Source organism: Schistocerca gregaria, chromosome 3 (assembly GCF_023897955.1).
Source record: "Schistocerca gregaria isolate iqSchGreg1 chromosome 3, iqSchGreg1.2, whole genome shotgun sequence".
Taxonomy (NCBI): Eukaryota; Metazoa; Arthropoda; class Insecta; order Orthoptera; family Acrididae; genus Schistocerca; species Schistocerca gregaria.
This window is the reverse complement of record NC_064922.1, coordinates 941872582-941894126: the sequence shown is the minus strand read 5'-3', so window position 1 is coordinate 941894126 and position 21545 is coordinate 941872582. Positions and strand designations below refer to the sequence as shown.

Genomic DNA, 21545 nt, shown 5'->3' with positions numbered 1-21545 from the left:
TGCAAGTTTCGCAGGAGAGCTTCTGTAAAGTTTGGAATGTAGGAGACGAGATACTGGCAGAAGTAAAGCTGTGAGTACCGGGCGTGAGTCGTGCTTCGGTAGCTCAGATGGTAGAGCACTTGCCCGCGAAAGGCAAAGGTCCCGAGTTCGATTCTCGGTCGGCCACACAGTTTTAATCTGCCAGGAAGTTTCACATTGAATTAGTGTCACAAAAGTTGGAACTAGATCAAAGTGTTTAGTTTCATCGAGTTGCGGAAACGCGCGGCGCGCATGCGCAGTGGCTGGTAGCGCAGTTGCCTGCAACCTAGTGTCATCGTATAAACTAGGCTTAACATAATACCGTGCTTCATTGCCTAGGGCCGTGCTGCAGTGCGAACACCGGTTCCCTTGAGATCATCGAAGTTTAGTGCTGTCGGCCTGGGTCAGCACTTGGATGGGTGATTATCCTGCCTGCCGAGCGTTTGTTGGCAAGCTAGGTGCACTCAGTCCTTGTGAGGCAAACTGAGGAGCTACTTGATTGCGAAGTAGCGGCTCGGATCTCGTAAACTGACATACGGCCGGGAAAGCAGTGCTAACCACTCCCCCCCCCCCCCTCCCCCATATCAGCATCCAGTGACGCCTGTGGTTGAGGACGACACGGCGGCCGGTCGGTACCGTTGTGCCTTCATGGCGTGTTCGGGCGGAGTTTAATTTTTTAGCATGCTTAATTCATCGCCTTTTTATTTAGGGAAAGCAATATCGCCATAAATGGCAGATACAGCATATAGAAATACTCTCTCCCCGTGTTCGATTCCGCGTATATTAAGTAATCTTCCACTGTAGATTTATAAACTTGTATATTTCTATGGCTGGACGCTACACTTGCTGTGACTTCGTCGTTTACTCTAAGATGGAAGTGAAAGACATCTGCACGAGCTGATAATTTTGCGTTTACATATTCACGTTTTAATAGTTCGTAGGTTGTGCATTTCAATCTGAGAATATAAACCTGTCATAATATGTCTAGAAACCGCACACGTGCTCATCGATATACCAGACCTACAGTGGTTTATCCGGGGCGTGTATTGGATAAGAGTTTGGTTCAATTTCCTGCCTCGCACTTATGCACTGCCACGTTACATTGTACAGCATGTTGTGTTAGTCAGGTGCCTTAGATCTGTTGACACTGTTATATCTAAAATCTCAACAAAAAGAATATGAATCGGTTTCCATCGTGTCAGATGCAGTAGTTTTATTTATTTACTGAGAAAGCTGGCGTTGATCCTGTATATGTTTATGGGTTTGCCCGGAACTTCGTACGCGTGGAATTTATATTTGACTTATAAGGCCTCTTTGTATACAAGATTTGTAGTAGTTTAATTGGGGACATGAGCGCAGGGCTTATTTGCTTCACTGACATGGGAGGGAGCCACATAGAGGTGGCCGTGCGAAAAGCAGCCGACAATAAGGTTCAGCCCCGCAACACGCTTCGCTTATAGTCGTCCAATAACACAAGCTGCCCGGAAATTGTACTCGGTGAAAGCGAAATGGTTAATTGTTAGGAATAAACAGGATTCTGGGCATAAAAACCCATTCGACTGCGCCACTTCCCGTCAGAATTTCCGCTTGTGTGATGTTATGTTGGAGAGAAGTAAATTTAAGCTTCTGTGAGTGAAGGGTTCTGAGAAGCCAGTTACTTGTGACCTTCTGGATCAGAGTTTTTGCGCCTCGGTTTTGGAAGGAGTTTCCAAGGAGTAAATGAAAGTCTGATATTCTCGAGCCGCAGCAAGCCTCGTCTCATGATTTTCGAAGAATTCTCGAGATTGCATAATTAATGTTTTCACATCATTTAACTATTCTGTTTCATTCAGAGAGACTCGACCATTTTCTAGGCATCTTTATTCACAAAGAACCAATATCAAAATACAACGAATAGACAGCCAAACCACAAGGCAAACTTAGTAAATTCATTTTTTCTAGCAAGGAATATAAATAATACAAATCCAAAGAAACAAAGCAAAGTCGTTCAGCTTTTGATACACAAAGCGGAAAACAGTAAATCCGTATATTATTGCCAACTAAATTCCCTGTTAGTCTCTATTGGTAATTATAAGGTGTTGCTACCTAGCGGGAACCATGTAAAACTCGAGAGTTTGCTCTTTCCAACAGTATGCTCTTCACGCACATATCTCAAATAACATAATAATTATGATTTTGTAAACTCAGAAGATTCTTTTTGCTATTCCCTGTACAGAACTTTTCAGGAAGACACAGGTATCTAAAAAGCTACTACACCCACTTACATATGAACTTTTGATTTAGAAAAGCCACAAATTTTTAGTCATCACTATGTGCTAAAAAATTGGCCAGGGGGATGCCTTAATTTTTTTTTTAAGAAACGGACAAATTAAATTCTTCAGTATTCTAATAGCGTCCGCAGCTCGTGGTCTTGCGGTAGCGTTCTCGCCTCCCGCGCAAGAGGCCTCAGGTTCGATTCCCGGTGGGGTCAGGGATTTTTTTTTTCCTGCCTCGAGATGACTAGGTTGTGTTGTCTTCATCACCATCATTCATCACCATTACGGTCGGAGGAAGACAACGGCAAACCACCTCCGCTAGGACCAGCGGTGCGGGTCTCCCGCATCGTCCCCTACGCTCCTCGGAGTATGGGACCCCATCATCGTCATCAAGATTGAGTCACTTAATTCTGTCACAAAAAAATCGGAGTCATCTATTGGTTCTTTGGTGTAGTAAGTCATTATGATTAAACAGCACTACTAAGCAGAGCAGACGATTTTAGATAAAACTTTAAATTACGATATCCTTTTTCCGTGTTCAGATTTTGATGAAATAAATCAGAAAAACTGCCCCAAACTACGCTCAAGTTACGTATGAAAACCCCATGAAAATGTAGGGTCTATCAATAACAGTCATCCGATTTGGCACGTATGTATTTCTGGAACTAATAAACATATACTGTGAATTTTGTTTTTTGATGAACGGGAAACTCAAATTTTTTTTCATACCTTTTCATAGGTGTTCAATACGTGAGGCAATACTGACCCTACGCCTTATCTTAGAAGCTAGATTAAGGAAGGGCAAACCTACGTTTCTAGCATTTGTAGACTTTTGACAATGTTAACTGGACTACTCTCTTTCAAATTCTGAAGGCGGCAGGGGTAAAACACAGTGAGTGAAAGGCTATTTACAATTTGTATAGAAACCAGATGGCAGTTATTAGAGTCGAGGGACATGAAAGGGAGGCAGTGGTTGGGAAGGGAGTGAGACAGGGTTGTTCAATCTGTATATTCAGCAAGCAGTGAAGGAAACAAAAGAAAAATTCGGAGTAGGTATTAAAATCCATGGAGAAGAAATAGAAACTTTGAGGTTCGCCGATGACATCGTAATTCTGTCAGAGACAGCAAAGGACTTGGAAGAACAGTTGAACGGAATGGACAGTGTCTTGAAAGGAGGATATAAGATGAACATCAACAAAAGCAAAACGAGGATAATGGAATGTAGTCGAATTAAATCGGGTGATGCTGAGAGAATTAGATTACGAAATGAGACACTTAAAGTAGTAAAGGGGTTTTGCTATTTGGGGAGCAAAATAACTGATGATGGTCGAAGTAGAGAGGATATAAAATGTAGACTGGCAATGGCAAGGAAAGCGTTTCTGAAGAAGGGAAATTTGTTAACATTAAGTATAGATTTAAGTGTCAGGAAGTATTTTCTGAAAGCATTTGTATGGGGTGTAGTCATGTATGGAAGTGAAACATGGACGATAAATAGTTTGGACAAGAAGAGAATAGAAGGTTTCGAAATGTGGTGCAACAGATGAATGCTGAAGATTAGATGGGTAGATCACATAACTAATGAGGAAGTATTGAATCGGAATGGGGAGAAGAGAAGTTTGTGGCACAACTTGACCAGAAGAAGGGATCGGTTGGTAGGACATGTTCTGAGGCATCAATTTAATATTGGAGGGCAGCGAGGGTAAAAATCCTAGAGGGAGACCAAGAGATGACTACACTAAGCAGTTTCAGAAGGATGTAGGTTACAGTAGGTACTGGGAGATGAAGAAGCTTGCACAGGATAGAGTAACATGCAGAGGTGCATCAAACCAGTCTCAGGACTGAAGACCACAACAACAACAGGTGTTCAATTTGCCCCCCTTGAGATGCGGACTCGTTGTGAAACTATGGCGGATGCCTTCGACGTCTGTGTCAGACACTTGGGGACGGCCCGGCGATTTGTCTTTACACAGACAATCCGTTTCTCGGAATTGTTCGTGCCATCGTCTAATGCTCTGTCCTGTAGGAGTATCCACACCATATCTAGTACGAAAGTCACACTGACGCGACGCATTGCGCAAAACGTGGAACACAAAACGATTTCTGTTGTCTCGACACCATTTTTACTAGTACTGAAGTGGGCGCGTACTGCTGCTACCTAGCGGGAACCAAGTAAAACTCGAGAGTTTGCACTTTCCATGAGTATGTTGTTCACGCGCTTGTCTCAACATAATAGTTACGATTTTTTTTATATCCGAAGATTCTTTTTGATACACCCTGTACTTCTAGCAGTCCCCAAATTGGCGTGTTCCAGCAGACAGACACGATAAAACTTCAAATCACTATATCTTTTTTTGCGTGATCCGATTTGATGAAATAAACCTTGCACGATGCCTAAGCTACGCTTGCCTGAATTACCTATGAAAACCTCACGAAAATTCGTCTAGTAGTTTTGGGGATTATTGTATTCAGTCATGACGGTTCTGCAGTTTTTTTAATTAGTATATGGTGTTTGTTTTAACTTGAGACAACTAAATATCCAGAAAACGACGCATCGTACAAAAAAAAAATGTTCTAGGTGGAAAGTTAATATTAGTGACGGGGACATTGTGTTACAACTGGCCGTCTTCTAGCTACCCATCCTGCGTGGGCTTAGTGGGCTTTGTAGTTTCAAATGGGAACTTCCCACTTTTATTGCGTATTCGAATTATACACCAATATACACGTACGGTTTACTCAAACCACTGTTTGCTATTCGTAGCAAATGACTCTGTAATCCAAAAATATCAAGTGTGCCTCTTTTTGCAATTAAGAACCGATACTTTTGATTCTACATTTCATTTATTACGTAAATGTAAACCGTTGTATTCTGACGGTTGATACTAATGTTCAGACTTGACTGTGTTGCAAATATGATTGTACAGCACATGTAATATGACTAGACATTGACATTTTTGACAAATAAACTACTTGCATGGGAACGTAGTTTTCTGTTCCCTACGGGGTTGATTGTGGTGAGTTCCAAAACCATAAAAATGTTTGATTTAGGTGGCTGCCCTGCCCCCCCCCCCCCCTCCACCCAAAGAGTGACTGTTTTCTGTGTGTGTTTCCATTCAACCACCTTAACTCTCGCCCTGGCCGCTGCGCGGCTGCTGGTGGAATACGAACTGTAGCCCATGTAATGAGGTAAAACGCCCATGACGTGCGTGATAGCTATAGGCGCAAGAGGCAGAGGGACTCGCTGCAATCAAGCTCCCCAGTGGAGAGACAGAGGGACTCTCCGGAATCAGGCATGCCAGTGGTTAGACGCAAGGGGACTCACCGAAACCAAACATCCCAATGGGAACGGAAAACTATAAAATCATTTCGTTGTTCCTGGACTTTGCTAAACGTAGTTTCTAACTAAACACTAAAACGGCTGACCATATAGTACTGTACAGTCAAATCTGAAACACTAAAGTAAATTTTGAACACAAATATCAACCTTTACAACACAAGGGTTTACATTTACATCGTAAATTATATGTAGAATCAAATGCGTCGCTTCTTAATAGCAAAAACAGGCATATTTGATATTTTGTCGATTACAGCGCCATCTATCACTACTGGAAAAGAATGATTTGAGTAAACCCCTACGTATTTTTTGGCATAGAATGCGAATACGCAGTAAGAAGAGGGGTTCCCAGTTGAAAATACAAAGTTGGTCCCGCCCAATTAACAATAGAGGGGTGCTTAGTGGGTAGAAATTTGTGGCACAGAGAGATGTTCCCTTTACCAGTATTAACTTTACACCTAGAACATTTTTTTTCTTGCAGTATGTCGAATTCGAGATATTTAGTCGTCTCGATTTAAAACGAACACTCTATAGATGTAGATAACTTTGTCGATTGTTTGAGTTTTGGGCTCAGGGATATGTAATTTGTTTATTTATTGTAGTGAACAAATGATAGCCATTACACATGATATTAACAGTCAAAAGTATTTATGAAAATACGACTGTGGCTGATGTTGGTGGAGAGTTGACTGGTGCAATACCAGTATCGAGAAGTGTGAGGCATGGGTTTCTTTTTCCGCAGTTGCATTCAGTAACTCTTCATTAGTAATTCTACCTACCTTTTTAATTTTCACCATTCATGTTTGTATCATGAAGAAGGGGAGGGGGATAAATAACCACAGCATAACCATCCACGTACCCAAATTTGCCTTCAAGGAATATTGACAACACATCTGTATAACAGAGGAAGTGATGACTAACGTTCTTTAAACACAGTAGAACTTTAGCTAGAAGTATGTATTTTCACATAATCAAGAGAAGTGATCGCTAAATAGAATAAGTACTTGCATATGTACAGACTTAAAAATATTAAATGGAATGTAGACCTTAGTTTACAGTTTTATTGTCTATGTTTCACTTACATACAAGACTACATTCCAGAAAAGGCTATAGCTATCTTGAGAAACAACTTCGTAACAATTAAATACATATTCGAGGTTAACAAATATACCGTCTCTGCATCGGTAATAGTCACTTATTTCGCTGAACAAGCAGCAAAACTGATCCACTAATTTTATTGTCTCATTTCTTAATTTGCTTGCTCTAGTCTTGTTAGACTTAATTCGTCTACATTCCATCACCCTCGTATTACTTCTGTAGATGTTCATGTTGTAACCTGTTTTCGAGACACTATCCATTGCATGCAACTATTCTTCCATGTATTACAATATCGTCGGCAAACCTTAGTTAAAAAAAAAAATTCTTCCCCTGGACTTTAATTTCATTTAATGTACCGTTTTCAGTGTAGATTTTTTATTTATTTGAAGGCTAGTTTAACCAGAATTGTCGAGACATACGTTTGATGAAAGTTTGTTTAGCCGTTTATAGGTAATCTACTATGTAAAGTAAGTCATAAGAGTCGAGGGGTATGAAAGGGAAGCGGTGGTTGGGAAGGGAGTGAGACAGGGTTGTAGCCTATCCCCGATGTTATTCCATCTGTATATTGACCAAGCACTAAAGGAAATAAAAGAAAATTTCGGAATAGGAATTAAAATCCATGGAGAAGAAATAAAATCTTTGAGGTTTGCCGATAACACTGTAATTCTGTCAGAGACAGCAAAGGACCTGGAAAAGCAGTTGAACGGAATGGACAATGTCTTGCAAGGTGGATATGAGATGAACATCAACAAAAGCAGAACGAGGATAATGGAATGTAGTCGAATTAAATCGGGTGATGCTGAGGGAATTAGATTAGGAAACGAGACACTTAAAGTAGTAGATGAGTTTTGCTATTTGGGGAGCAAAATAACTGATGATGGTCGAAGTAGAGAGGATATAAAATGTAGACTGGCAATGGCAAGGAAAGCGTTTCTGAAGAAAAGAAATTTGTTAACATCAAGTATAGATTTAAGTGTCAGGAAGTATTTTCTGAAAGTATTTGTGTGGGGTGTAGTCATGTATGGAAGTGAAAGATTGACGATAATTAGTTTGGACAAGAAGAGAATAGAAGCTTTCGAAATGTGGTGCAACAGAAGAATGCTGAAGATTAGATGGGTAGATCACGTAACTAATGAAGAGGTTCTGAACAGAATTGGGGAGGAGAGGAAATTGTGGCACAACTTGACTGGAAGAAGGTATCGGTTGGTAGGACACGTTCTGAGGCATCAAGGGATCACCAAGTTAATATTGTAGGGAAGCATGGAGGCTAAAAATCGTAGAGTGAGACCAAGAGATGAATACACTAAACAGATTCAGAAGGATCTAGGGAGATGAAGAAGCTTTCACAGGATAGAGTAGCATGGAGCGCTGCGTCAAACCAGTCACTAGATTGAAGACTACAACAACAACGAAGTGAAGAGACTGCGGGCAGCAACACGGTGCCTGATCAATATGTGGTTCATAATAGTACAAATGGCTCTGAGCACTATGCGACTTAACTTCTGAGGTCATCAGTCCCCTAGAACTTAGAACTAATAAAACCTATGTAACCTAAGGACATTACACACATCCATGCCCGAGGCAGGATTCGAACCTGCGACTGTAGCGGTCGCTCGGCTCCAGACTGTAGCACCTAGAACCGCACGGCCACTCCGGCCGGCTGTGGTTCATAATTTGATGTTATACTAAAATATAGATTCCAAAAATGTCTATTAAAAACTCCATTAGAACATATGTTTATCTTTTATGTTTACCCTCAATTACCATTTTTGTAATGTCTTTTAGATTCGCTATGCCACGGCAATCAAAAGACAAAAATGGTGATTGTGGGTTAACCGCAAAAGATAAGCAAATATTGTCGTGGATTTCTGTGTAGGTATTTTTGAGATCTGCAGTTTCGTACTTTACGATTTGACGTAGCTCTTTTCGCCTGCGCAAGATACCTAGTAAAAGAGTCCACTGTCAACAAACTTTTTTATGGCTTTATTCAGTATTATCGACGATTATCACCTCTGTCTACTGATTTAATTTTTTTAAATGTAGGTTATGTTTCTCCTCAGGGTTCAAGCTGTCTCCACACCAAACGTCGTCAAATTTCCGATAAAAGCGCCAACTGGATTCGAGGTACTACATGCCAACAAGTGGACTTTGGCGAAATGTCAAGGCGCATAGAACAATAAATGTAGCCGGTCGGAGTGGCCGTGCGGTTCTAGGCGTTACATCCTGGAGCCGAGTGACCGCTAAGGTCGCAGGTTCGAATCCTGTCTCGGACATGGATGTGTGTGACGTCCTTCGGTTAGTTAGGTTTAATTAGTTCTAAGTTCTAGGCGACTGATGGCCTCAGAACTTAAGTCGCATAGTGCTCAGAGCCATTTGAGCCAATAAATGTAATGACTGTAAGAAGCCTGATGATGAAGGAAAATGGAATTGTGTAGCTTCAAATAATGCTGTTTACATTAAGTGGTGTCAGTACTGTTTCTTAGTAACTAGGAAAAGAATCCAGAGAGTTCTAATATTTACCGAAAATATCTTAATGTGTGAGCCTGAACGCAGCCCTAGAAATTTACAAATTTTTCACAAAGTAAAAGATTTAACCTCACTGCATAGCGAGTACAACCTACACAATAACTCATTTGTCTGCTACACAATCACAAAACGACTAAAGACGTCATGTTTTATTGCACTTTATCGTAAATTCTGCCAAAAAAAAGAAGGAATGAAATGAAGGGATATAACTCAAATCACACGTACGTTACGTTAGTTCCAGGCTTTCTGCATTTTTTTTAAACTCACAGCTGCACGTAAATAAAAATTGTTGTTACGCCGAGATTCACTCACTCATTCTCTCTCTCTCAGACTGTTTAGGGGGGCGAAGGGGCAGGGGGAGCACGTCCGTGAAACCCCCCCCCCCCCCCCACCCCCATCCTCCGTGGATTGCCCTTGGACGGGGTTACTGTTGACAGTTAGGCTTACCATTCTGCTGGTTCGACGAGTAAACGCCGCTCAGTGAGTTACTGCTCCTGGAAACCAGTGGCACCTCGCCGTTTTCATTGCAAAGTGTCTCCAGCACAAGACGCCACGGTCCGAACAGACGCACGCACTCTACAATACTATCTAGATTTGGCAGTAATCGGCAAATGCGCCGGGGAAACACCGAACTGCCTCTCAGCCATCACCGACGTGTCGGCATTTGCGACAAAACTAAAAGGCACTTCCCCGTTATCGATAACAGCGAGATTATCTCTAAATCGGAATACAGCTGATACGGTACGAAGCATTTAAGATTATAGCTATTGATAGAGGAGCCTACTGTCCGATCGGAGTTTGAGACACCTGTAAGGAGATGGAAAGTGTTGACACTTCTACGGAGCCAAGGACACTTCAGGTGGTGGATATAGGAACAGGGTGTTCCAGAAGTGGATACGCTGACCTGTCCGTCGCTACCTGCGACGTACTGTTGGGAAAGGCACATCTGCACCAAGAACTCGGACAGCACACGAGTTCATTGATAAGACGTTTGCGGTGCGTGGCTTTTCGTAAGTCCGGTACTGATCTCTGACCGGCAAGTAGTTTTCCGTATTCTAATTTTTGCGAAGACGGAGTTCACAGAAACTACTAAAGAGAAGCCTTTGTTGATTTATTTGCGCATTAGTATACGGGGCTCCGTAACAACAAAAAAGGTGTCACTTACTTGCGTTGTGTAAACGTTATATGGTTCAAATGGCTCTGGGCACTATGTGACTTATCGTCTGAGGCCATCAGTCCCCTAGAACTTAGAACTACTTAAACCTAACTAACCTAAGGACATCACACACATCTATACCCGAGGCAGGATTCGAACCTGCGACCGTAGCAATCGTGCGGTTCGGGACTGAAGCGCCTAGAACCGCTCATCCACGAAGGCCGGCGTAAAAATTATAAAGAGTACACAAAACAAGACTATCCACTGAAAATAAAACAGTTTCAGACGAAGGTAGCCATTTTTCTATTACCGATGAAGCAGAAAATGAAATACGAAAACATTTCGTACCCGCAACAAAACGTGCAAAATAAACAGATACAACAATTTGATCAATTTAAGTTGAAGAAGTGTGGCAGCCCTTCGATCGATTCTCCGACTTGCAAGTGACGTCGTAACCATCACACAGAAGTGCGAAACAGTAGCTGCTGCGCATTAGGAGAAAATGCACTCTAAGGCAAAGGCGTACATGGGACCTACGGAAGATCCGACCGATTCTGGAGGAATCTTCTTTCAAGAAAATAATTTACTCATGAATGCTTGCAGCAAATTGTTTTTATTTTCAGATGGTAACAGGAGACCGATTGAGAAAGTACTAGTGTTTGCCACCGAAAAGGAAAATCATGTTTATAAAATTGTATACAATTCTTTGTGGATGGAACGTTCAAGAGTTCGAAAAAAACGGTTTGGACAGTTATTTAAAATTGAAGCCCATGTTACGAGTTCTTGGAAGAAAAAAAAACATACGTTTAACTAGTTAACAAAAAGCGAGAAACATATTACCTTTTTTAAACCAATAAAACTAGCGCACTTGGATGGAACCCTGTGTCTCTCATGATGGACTTTGTAATGGTTCTTTATTTACGTGACCATTAGGGCACTACAACTGTAGTTCTCGATACCAGTAATATGGAACTACTTTTCTGCGAAGTAACAGACATGTTTTTGTGACAGTATTCACATTTGGTTTTATTAATGTATAGGTACTCCGATGTATCGATATATTACAGTGATATGGTTCTTGTGTGTATGCATTTCTGTGAGACTGTCATAATCTTTGACTTACTTGTAATCGTTTTGGCGTAAATGCGCACAGAGCAGTCTTTGTTTCTCTTTGTAGAAGTTACGTTGTTATTTCGGTTAGTAAAAACAACAGTCAAGTCTTGTGTTTGGTTAAAGTGGAAATTAAATATATGAAGATTCATACAAAACTGTTTTCTTGAGGATGTGACAATTCAGAAGTAGTATATGTGAATTTACAAGAAGTTTAATAAAAATGTGGATCGTGAACACCAAATCAAAAATTATTTCTACCATACCATTTTTCTGATCTGGGATTGTTTGATCATTAAGAATTTCCTGAAAAACGCGTTTGTTAGATCTTCAAATATTGCTAAAATACAGATCCGGACCTTCTAGCAGTCAAGGTGTAATCACCCTAGAATCAACAAGATGAGCCATAACAACTTCAATGAAGTCTATGTGGGAATCCATTCGAGATAAGTGCCAAAATTAATGACTTTTTTACAGTGCCACTTTTTTGCAGTGACTTCATTATTTCCATTCTAACGATACCATCCACAGTCAATAGTTTTGTTGTTGTCCGATAAAGCGAACATATGCTGCGTAAGCAACATCATTAATCTGATATCTAATCTACTTTGTTAGTGGTGGTTGTTGTTGTTGTTGTGGTCTTCAGTCCTGAGACTGGTTTGATGCAGCTCTGCATGTTACTCTATCCTGTGCAAGCTTCTTCATCTCCCAGTACCTACTGTAACCTACATCCTTCTGAAACTGCTTAGTGTAGTCATCTCTTGGTCTCCATCTACGATTTTTACCCTCTACGCTGCCCTGGAATACTAAATTGGTGATCCCTTGATGCCTCAGAACATGTCCTACCAACCGATCCCTTCTTCTGGTCAAGTTGTGCCACAAACTTCTCTTCTCCCCAATCCTATTCAATACTTCCTCATTAGTTATGTGATCTACCCATCTAATCTTCAGCATTCTTCTGTAGCACCACATTTCAAAAGCTTCTATTCTCTTCTTGTCCAAACTATTTATCGTCCATGTTTCACTTCCATACATGGCTACACTCCTTACAAATACTTTCAGAAACGACTTCCTGACACTTAAATCTATTCTCGATGTTAACAAATTTCTCTTCTTCAGAAACGTTTTTCTGGCCATTGCCAGTCTATATTTTATATCCTCTCTACTTCGACCATCATCAGTTATTTTACTTCCTAAATAGCAAAACTCCTTTACTACTTTAAGTGTCTCATTTCCTAATCTAATTCCCTCAGCATCACCTGACTTAATTCGACTACATTCCATTATCCTCGTTTTGCTTTTGTTGATGTTCATCTTATATCCTCCTTTCAAGACACTATCCATTCCGTTCAATTGCTCTTCCAAGTCCTTTGCTGTCTTTGACAGAATTACGATGTCATCGGCGAACCTCAAAGTTTTTATTACTTCTCCATGGATTTTAATACCTACTCCGAATTTTTCTTTTGTTTCCTTTACTGCTTGCTCAATATACAGATTGAATAACATCGGGGAGAGGCTGCAACCCTGTCTTACTCCCTTCCCGACAAGTGCTTCCCTTTCATGTCCCTCGACTCTTATAACTGCCATCTGGTTTCTGTACAAATTGTAAATAGCCTTTCGCTCCCTGTATTTTACACCTGAATTTGAAAGAGAGTATTCCAGTCAACATTGTCAAAAGCTTTATCTAAGTCTACAAATGCTAGAAACGTAGGTTTGCCCTTCCTTAATCTAGCTTCTAAGATAAGTTGTAGGGTCAGTATCGCCTCACGTGTTCCAGTATTTCTACGGAATCCAAACTGATCTTCCCCGAGGTCGGCTTCTACTAGTTTTTCCATTCGTCTGTAAAGAATTCGTGTTAGTATTTTGCAGCTGTGGCTTATTAAACTGATAGTTCGGTAATTTTCACATCGGGCAACACCTGCTTTCTTTGGGGTTGGAATTATTATATCCTTCTTGAAGTCTGAGGGTATTTCGCCTGTCTCATACATCTTGCTCACTAGATGGTAGAGTTTTGTCAGGGCTGGCTCTTCCAAGGCCATCAGTAGTTCCAATGGAATGCTGTCTACTCCGGGGGCCTTGTTTCGACTCAGGTCTTTCAGTGCTCTGTCAAACTCTTCTCGCAGTATCGTATGTCCCATTTCATCTTCATCTACATCCTCTTCCATTTCTATAATATTGTCCTCAAGTACATCGCCCTTGTATAGACCCTCTATATACTCCTTCCACCTTTCTGCTTTCCCTTCTTTGCTTAGAACTGGGTTTCCATCTGAGCTCTTGATGTTCATACAAGTGGTTCTCTTTTCTCCAAAGGTCGCTTTAATTTTCCTGTAGGCAGTATCTACCTTACCCCTAGTGAGATAAGCCTTTACATCCTTACATTTGTCCTGTAGCCATCCTTGCTTAGCCATTTTGCACTTCCTGTCGATGTCATTAGTGGTGGTATTGTTAGAATTTCGAAATCGGTATCGTCCAGTCAGCTAGAAGTTTTTTTCCTGAAACAGCGCTTATGAGTTGTAATTTTCGTTTTAATTGATGACGTTTGGGGAGTCAAGTTCAGTGCTGCAGTCTTGTACCTGTACAAAAAGAAAACGAAGAAATGCGCTACTTTATAAGAACGCGTTCAGTTCTAGCAAATCTTCCCCTACTTCAGGACTTCTGCGGCTACTTCTGGACTAGTGTTTGATGACAACCGTATAGTAAGAGATCCGTGAAATTGCTGTCGAAGACGCCATCGCACTAACAACGCATCTGAAGGTTGGAACCGAAGGTTAAATACATTAATATCAAAAGTTCATCCAGGTTTTCTCATTAGCAAAAAATCTTAGAGGAGACGCAGATTAGCACAGCCAACAGTTTGACCGATTAATGATACATTTCGATGAGGAAAAAGGAAGAAATCACCAATTAAGATTGACGAGACTGCTGCAGAGTCTTTGTAAAGATTCCAAATTGACTGCACCTCAAAATAATTTCCGACTTGCGTGGCCTGCTCGCAGACATTGCGGTGAAGAAGGAAACGTTACAACCATTGGAAATTATATAAATATTGAAAAGTAGTTTAACGCACGCCATACTCATTAGGAGTCCTATAAATATATATTTAAGTTTCGAGGGGGACGAAATGAGACAGTCTTCTCGTGGGTTTCCTTGGAGACAACACAAAGTCGGCTAAGTGTCTGTTGCAATTAGTAAAATATTCTCTAATCAATTCGGACAAGACTATCCGTTTGTCAGCCTTCGGCAACACGTAGTCCACTTTTGCCTCCGTCGAGAAAATGTACCAACCTTTCGCTCCCGTATTGCGCGGGGAATGATTTGAGGAAGACGTCACGGACGGGAGGACGCTACAGTGCTTCGCCAGGTTCCTGATCTCGATACTGTTGGGTCCGTCTAGGATACCATACAAGATGTGCGAATCACAAACTATTGCGGCCCATTGGACTCTCATTGATGAAGTTAGATCGTTAATGCTTTCGTCATATTATGTAAGTTTTTAATTCCGATAAGTACTTTGTATTCACTTAATGCTTTTCACGTTTTCGTCGTCACTGTCAACGGATTTAGTCTTTGCTGTAATGGCCGCTAATGGCGGTTCAAACAAAGGTGTGTTGTTCAACTTGAAAATGGGCATTACATGTGACGGACTATGACACTTGTATAACATATTTCACATTTCAGAATTAGGTCTGTACTGTAACAGGAACTCTCTTTCTGTGGTCGTAAAATGGAATAGACCTAAATATGTACACAGCCGGGGAAAAAATTGCAATACCTTTAAGGACAAGGTCATTTTATTAACAAGAGATGTTACAGGTAGTTCATCTTGATAAATTCAGACCAAGTGAAAAACATCTATATACGGTGCACTCCCTTCTGGCGGCAACGCAGGGGTGTATCTTGCATGCAAACGATGTGATAGACTGTCCCAAGCGTCTTGCTTCTTTCGTTACAGTTCGGCAATGGTTCTTGCAGGCTCTGGAGGAAGAGTAATTCCCCACTTCATCAAGTACCATACGTATGCAACTGGTGAGAGGTCTGACGGTCTTGCTGGCCAGAAGATGCAGCCACATGTGGATGTGTCCTGCTAAAGAAGCACGTCACCTTCCTTGCAGTGTACTGGACAGTGGTTACTTTATCCTGCAGAAGCACCAAATGTGACTACGAGTTGTAAATGATGCCCTCACCCGAGACAATAAAGCCTGGGGTGGCAACCGTGTGTCACGGACGAATGCACTCCAGATTAGGCCAGTCACCAGGTCGACGCCGTACATCTGTACCTCCATCAATCCCATACAGACCGAACCTACACTCATTGAAGACAAAATAGTGCCATTCCACTGTCCAGGCAACCCTTTCGCGACACCTGAGTACTCGTGCTCGGCAGTGTCACGGTGTGAGTGGCAGCCTGACAAGAAACACATGTGATCTCAGTGCTGCTGTCAGCAGACTGTTCCCAATGTTCCTTGGTGAGACAGCAGGTGCAACGTGTGCCCCGATTTCTTCCCTGGATGACGATCCGTCGCCCACCGCAGCTCGCACAATACGTCCATCCTCACTCGCGTCTGTACTGCCTGGACGTTCAGGACCTTGTCTTTGGGCGTGGGAATGTTCCACAGACCACTGCTGAAGCTTTGACACATCACCGATACATGGCGCCCAACAGGTGCAGCAATCTGTCTATACATCCATCCAGCTTCCCACAAACCACAAAGCGATTGCGTTCCAATGGCTCAAATTGTTTCTCATGAGTATGTACTCATCAGTGTGGCGTTTGTATCCTGGAATGATGGGGCTTCCGTGGTCCCTTTCCGATTATTATCCGCGAGTTTTTATCTTAACGGCTCTTCCGGGTTCGAGCTGGCACTTGATTCATCACCTCTCAGATTCAGGAGAATGCTATCCCACAGGGTTCTGTGCTAAGTGTCACGCTCTTCCTCATTGGCATAAATGGGCTTGCCACCTCTGTTGGGCCTCTGGTTACCCCGGCGCTGTACGTTGACGATTTTTGCGTCTGGTGCAGCTCCCCCGTTCGGTGGTGTCTGCTGAGCGCCAGCTTCAAGGCGCCATCCGAAGGGTCTCTGCGTGTGCCACCGCCCATGGCTTCCAGTTTTCCCCCTCCAAAACGCGGGTTATGCATTTTTCTCGTCGACCCACGGTACATTCTGATCCAGAACTTTATTTAGGCAACCAGCTCCTCGAGGTTGTACCACAGTCCCGTTTCTTGGGCCTTATTTTTCATAACAAGCTGACATGGCTGCCTCACATTTGTCACCTAAAGATTATATGCATGGGGTAGCTTATTGCTCTCCGCCTCCTGGCCCACACATCTTGCGGTGCAGACCGTTCCTCTCTTCTCCATCCTTACCATGCTCTGGTCTTGTCCAGACTCGATTACGGTAGTGAGGTTTGTGGCTCAGCAGCTCCTTCCACTTTGAAGCTCCTTGACCCTGTCCATCATTGTGGGGTGCGTCTGTCTATTGGTGCCCTTCACACCAGTCCTGTTGATAGTCTCTTCACAGACGCAGGGGGAGACTCCCTCTACACATCTGACAGAGCCAATTCCTTATTTCTTAAGCAGTCGCCATTCGCCAAATTTCCTGGCCATCCTGTGTACCCTGCACTCTTCGCCAATGAGGGATGTCTCCCTCCCAACACCCGCCCATGGGTGGGATTGCCAGTTGGCATGCGTCTCAGTACCCTGTGCACTCACTGGACTGCACCCCGTGTCTTTTCTCCCCCCCCCCCCCTCCCCCCGTCCCGTTGGATGGTGCCTAGACCACAGATTAGGACCGATCTTTTCCAGGATCTCGAGACGTTATTTGAAAGAAAGGCTTTTGAGGTTTTACGACAGGACTTGGGAGAAAAGCAAAGAAAAAGTGCAGAATAGAATGTGTGCCAGCAACTTTAATGTGTCGTGGAGAGATGCAGACTGGAAGCGAAGCAAGGCGCGAAGTTTGACATGCACGATGTAAACAACAGCTGTTTACAACCTACCACAGTGGTGTAGGGGAAGTAGAGACGAACAATTTGATATAGGGCATTTGTGGTATATCTCAAGCTACGAAAAGAAACCTCAAACTGACCTACAAAAACCACCAGACTACAGCGCTTGCGCGATGCGCTAGGTTTTGAATATTCCATCACTCTCGTCTAAAGGGAGGGGGGGGGGGGGGGAGGCGAACAGAAAGAAAAATAAAATCAAACGTGCAGTATGTCAGGTATTTATGCTTTAGGATAGTACAATAATGTAATGTTAAATTTTAGCTGACAATGTAGATCTTGTAGGTAGATCATGTCGGACATCCGTGCCGTACATTTTCCTGTAATGTCTCGCATTTTACCGAGTGGTGCTCTTCATTTGATTAAAATGATTTTGCAAACCTATATGTGTGAGATCATTAAGGTGTATGTCAATTCTATGACTGTGTGTGTGAGTGTGTGTGTATGTGTTAGTCATTAGTTACGACATATTGAGGCTTAGACTATTTTAGAAAAAAAATATTGTTATGAACGTAGTCTATAGGTATACTATTTGACCATGCAGGTTGCTACAGCCATCTTCGGAGAAGCAGCGTGTGACCTTCTGCACGGACTTGGACAAGTCTGTGCTGGTCAGTAACTTCGAGAAGCGCGGCTGGCTCCAGGTGGGACCAGATGACGACTGGAACTTCTATTGGTGAGCTCACGTTCCACGGTTTCCAGTTTGCTTTGGCGACAATATTCTGCCACCGAATAAGTTAGTGCGAACACCTTTGGCACGTAACTCAGGTTTCGGTGCCTCATCGCTACCGAGAGCCAACAATACGTAGGTACCCATAAAAGATGACAGCGGTGATGAGGCAGTGGTGTCCGTACACCTGAAGACAGTCTCCAGCCGCTAGGCAGGCAAGTGCTGTGAAACCATTGTATTTGCAAGATACACCACTGCCGATGAACCGGTAGCCCCTCCTAAGGGTCGTCAGCCGCATTTTCTGTCGTGTTTCGGCAGATATCTGCAATTCCGTTTTTGCTGTATGCAGCTGGCGTCATTCCAAACACACACTGTTCGTAACGTCCTTCGTGCGACCCCCAACTCTCGACAGAGAGCGCCGATTCGTTTCCGTTACAAATATAATGATTTTGAAAGTCGATTTTTACGTGCTCATTCGATAGAGCTATCCCAAATTAGCCTAGTCCGATATTTGTTTTATCGACGTACATTAACAGGGACAGTACAACACGAAGAGTAAACAGCAATGCAGCACGGACGGGACTCAGTAGCGCTGCACGCTCGGCGGTAACAGCCAGTGTGGGCCAGGGCGGTGATGCCGCTGCTGGAGTTACTGGTTATCCTACCAGTTTTACTGTCCCTGTTAATGTGTACGTCGACAAAAAGACTATCTCTCTAGATTTAGTTGGGCATGTAAAATTCCATTTTAAGAATCAAGAAATATAATGATACATGCATTAAAGAGGCCCAAAATCCTTGTAAAGCTGCCTCGAATCTTGTAAATGAGAACAGAAAGAAGACTACTTCCTACTTAAATTCATGTAGCCCTGATGACGTCACTGAATATTTTGTCAATAGTGGAAAAGACAGTGAGTGAAATTCCACACTCTGACGTAGATCCGACTGCAAACATAACAAATGCAGACAGTTGCAGTATTCAAAACTGGAAGGAAGTACACCCTGAAGACGTGATAAAAATTGTGAACTCCTACAAACACTCAGAAAGTGTAGACATCTATGGCATGTCCTGCACACTGCTAAAGAAAGTTATTGCAGAATTAGCTCAGCCATTAGCCATAGCAATAAACAAATGTCTATCTTCTGGTGTCTTCCCAGACTTCCTTAAATTGGCGCTCACTGCGAGGTGCCCAGCTTCAGACCAATCTCAGTGGTACCAGTACTAGCCAAAGTTACTGAGTCTGTGATGCACCACTAGGTACTGAATTACTTTGAGGGAAACAACTTATACCAAAACACACTCCACAGATTCCGCTAAGGGAGATCAACAGTGACAGCCACACTGGACTTACTATAAACGATTCGACAGAGCTTTGAAGACAGAGAGAGTGTGGCACTGTGAGCTCAGCAAAACCTTTGACTGCATCTCTCACACAACACTAATAGTCAAGTTAAGATGCTATGGTATTGGAGGTGTTGTTTTATCAACACTCCAATATTATTTGGAAAACCGAAAGCAGGAAATATTAGTGCACAGAGCAACTTCTCTTGAACAAAAACTGGAACATGGAGTGCCCCAAGGATCAGTCTTAGGACCTCTACTATTCCTCATATAGGTCAATGATATGAGCTGTAATAGTCAAATGTTGCAGTTTGCAGATGACACTACCCTTATTGCCAAAGGTCATACAGCCGCAGTAGCTCTTGGTGCATCAAATTTGATGTTTGAAGAAATAAAAGAATGGTTCATTATAAAAAAATGAAGATCAATGAAAAAAAAACAACATTTGATATGCAGTCTAACCATCATTTACGAGCAAGAAAACATGGAGACTGTCAGACTACTGGGCTTCAAGATTGACAGCAAAATCTCCTCGAATGATCACACTGCATATGTATGCATCAAACTTCCTCGTTTGATGTACCTCCTGAGGAAGCTGAAGAGGGTAATAAATGACCAGTTTCTCACAATAGTCTACCATGCACTCTTCCACAGCCACATTAGCTATGGACTCTTGTTGTGGGGACACTCCTCAGACTGCAAAGATGCGTTGCTAACACAAAAAAAGTCACCAGGATCATATCCTCTAGCCTATTTTCACCAGGCTAGGCATAATGACTGTTTTTAGCCAGTATGTGTTTTTCTGCCTCATTTATATAAAAGAAAATCAAAGGAATTTTAACATAAGACAAGAAATACGTAATCATGACACTCGCCCTAAGAGGAACATTGAAGTGCCAAGGTGTCGCCTATCAAGTACACAAGGCAGCTTTCCAACAGTCGCCCTAAAAATGTACAATCAACTGCCTCCAGAAGTGAAATCCCTGCCATCTGAATTATTTCAGAAAAAAATTGCTGCGAATTTGAAACAACATCCAATATATCCCGTGGAAGAGTATTTCAGCAGTCGTTCTAGTGAATGGACAAAATAATAAATATTGTTATGTTTTATATATACTTTTGCCTAAATTTAATCTTCTTTTTATGTTCTCAGTTAAATGCACATTTAATTTTGTGTTTCACTTAAAGTACATATTTTGCCAAAACGAAACTTTATGTGTGTGATCTACATGGTTTTGTAAACATTTTGATTTATGGTATTTTCATTTGCTACTATGAAGTTTTACTTTCCTGTTTAGTTATATTTCATTTCATGTTGTATGTGTTTTTGCGCACTGCATAAATATTTTCTTTTATTTGTAATATAAATTTTGGTGTTGTATAAATGTTAGTTGATAAACATTGTATTTGTGACGCAGTCTGTCCAGCCTTGGCTGGTAAACGACGAAGATATAGTAATAAAGTAATAATAATAAAGTTTGTAACGTCGACGGTGGGTGTCTCACGAATAACGTGCCGGGCAGTATTTGTTAGGACTGACTGCAGATACATATAGCAGAAAACACTTTTCAGATATCTGCCGGAACACCAGAGTAAATGCGCCTGACGGCTCTTAAGAGACAAACCACGTATATATCTTATACATTCATGTTCATAAATTAAGGATAATTACAGAATGTGGTGCCACACAACATGGCACTACACAAAACTGGCGCTAATAGCGTAGGCACATAGGGAACACACACGACACAGATCTGTATGTCCATGGTATTGGTGATAAGTTGAGGAAACCGTCCCGAAATACATGTGCTACAAGACGCCCCTGTTTCCTGCGCATGTACCCCGACACCAATATGGGATATGATCACCATGCACACGTACACAGGCCGCACAGCGGGTTGGCATACTCTGGATCAGGTGGTCGAGCAGCTGCTCGGGTATAGCCTCCCATTCTTGCACCAGTTCCTGTCGGAGCTCCTGAAGTGCCCTAGGGGTTTGAAGACGTGCAGCGATACGTCGACCGAGAGCATCCCAGACGTGCT

At 42.3% G+C, this 21545-nt stretch overlaps 1 protein-coding gene across 1 annotated transcript in view; it reads left to right on the top strand.

The window, feature by feature from the left end:
* LOC126355716 (polyglutamylase complex subunit TTLL1-like) overlaps nucleotides 1-21545 on the top strand; it is a 186122-nt gene that overhangs the window by 2841 nt on the left and 161736 nt on the right. The window contains exon 2 of the mRNA XM_050006084.1: nucleotides 18039-18170. Within this exon, the coding sequence (XP_049862041.1) occupies nucleotides 18039-18170 (132 nt within the window). The remainder of the gene's footprint in view (nucleotides 1-18038; nucleotides 18171-21545) is intronic.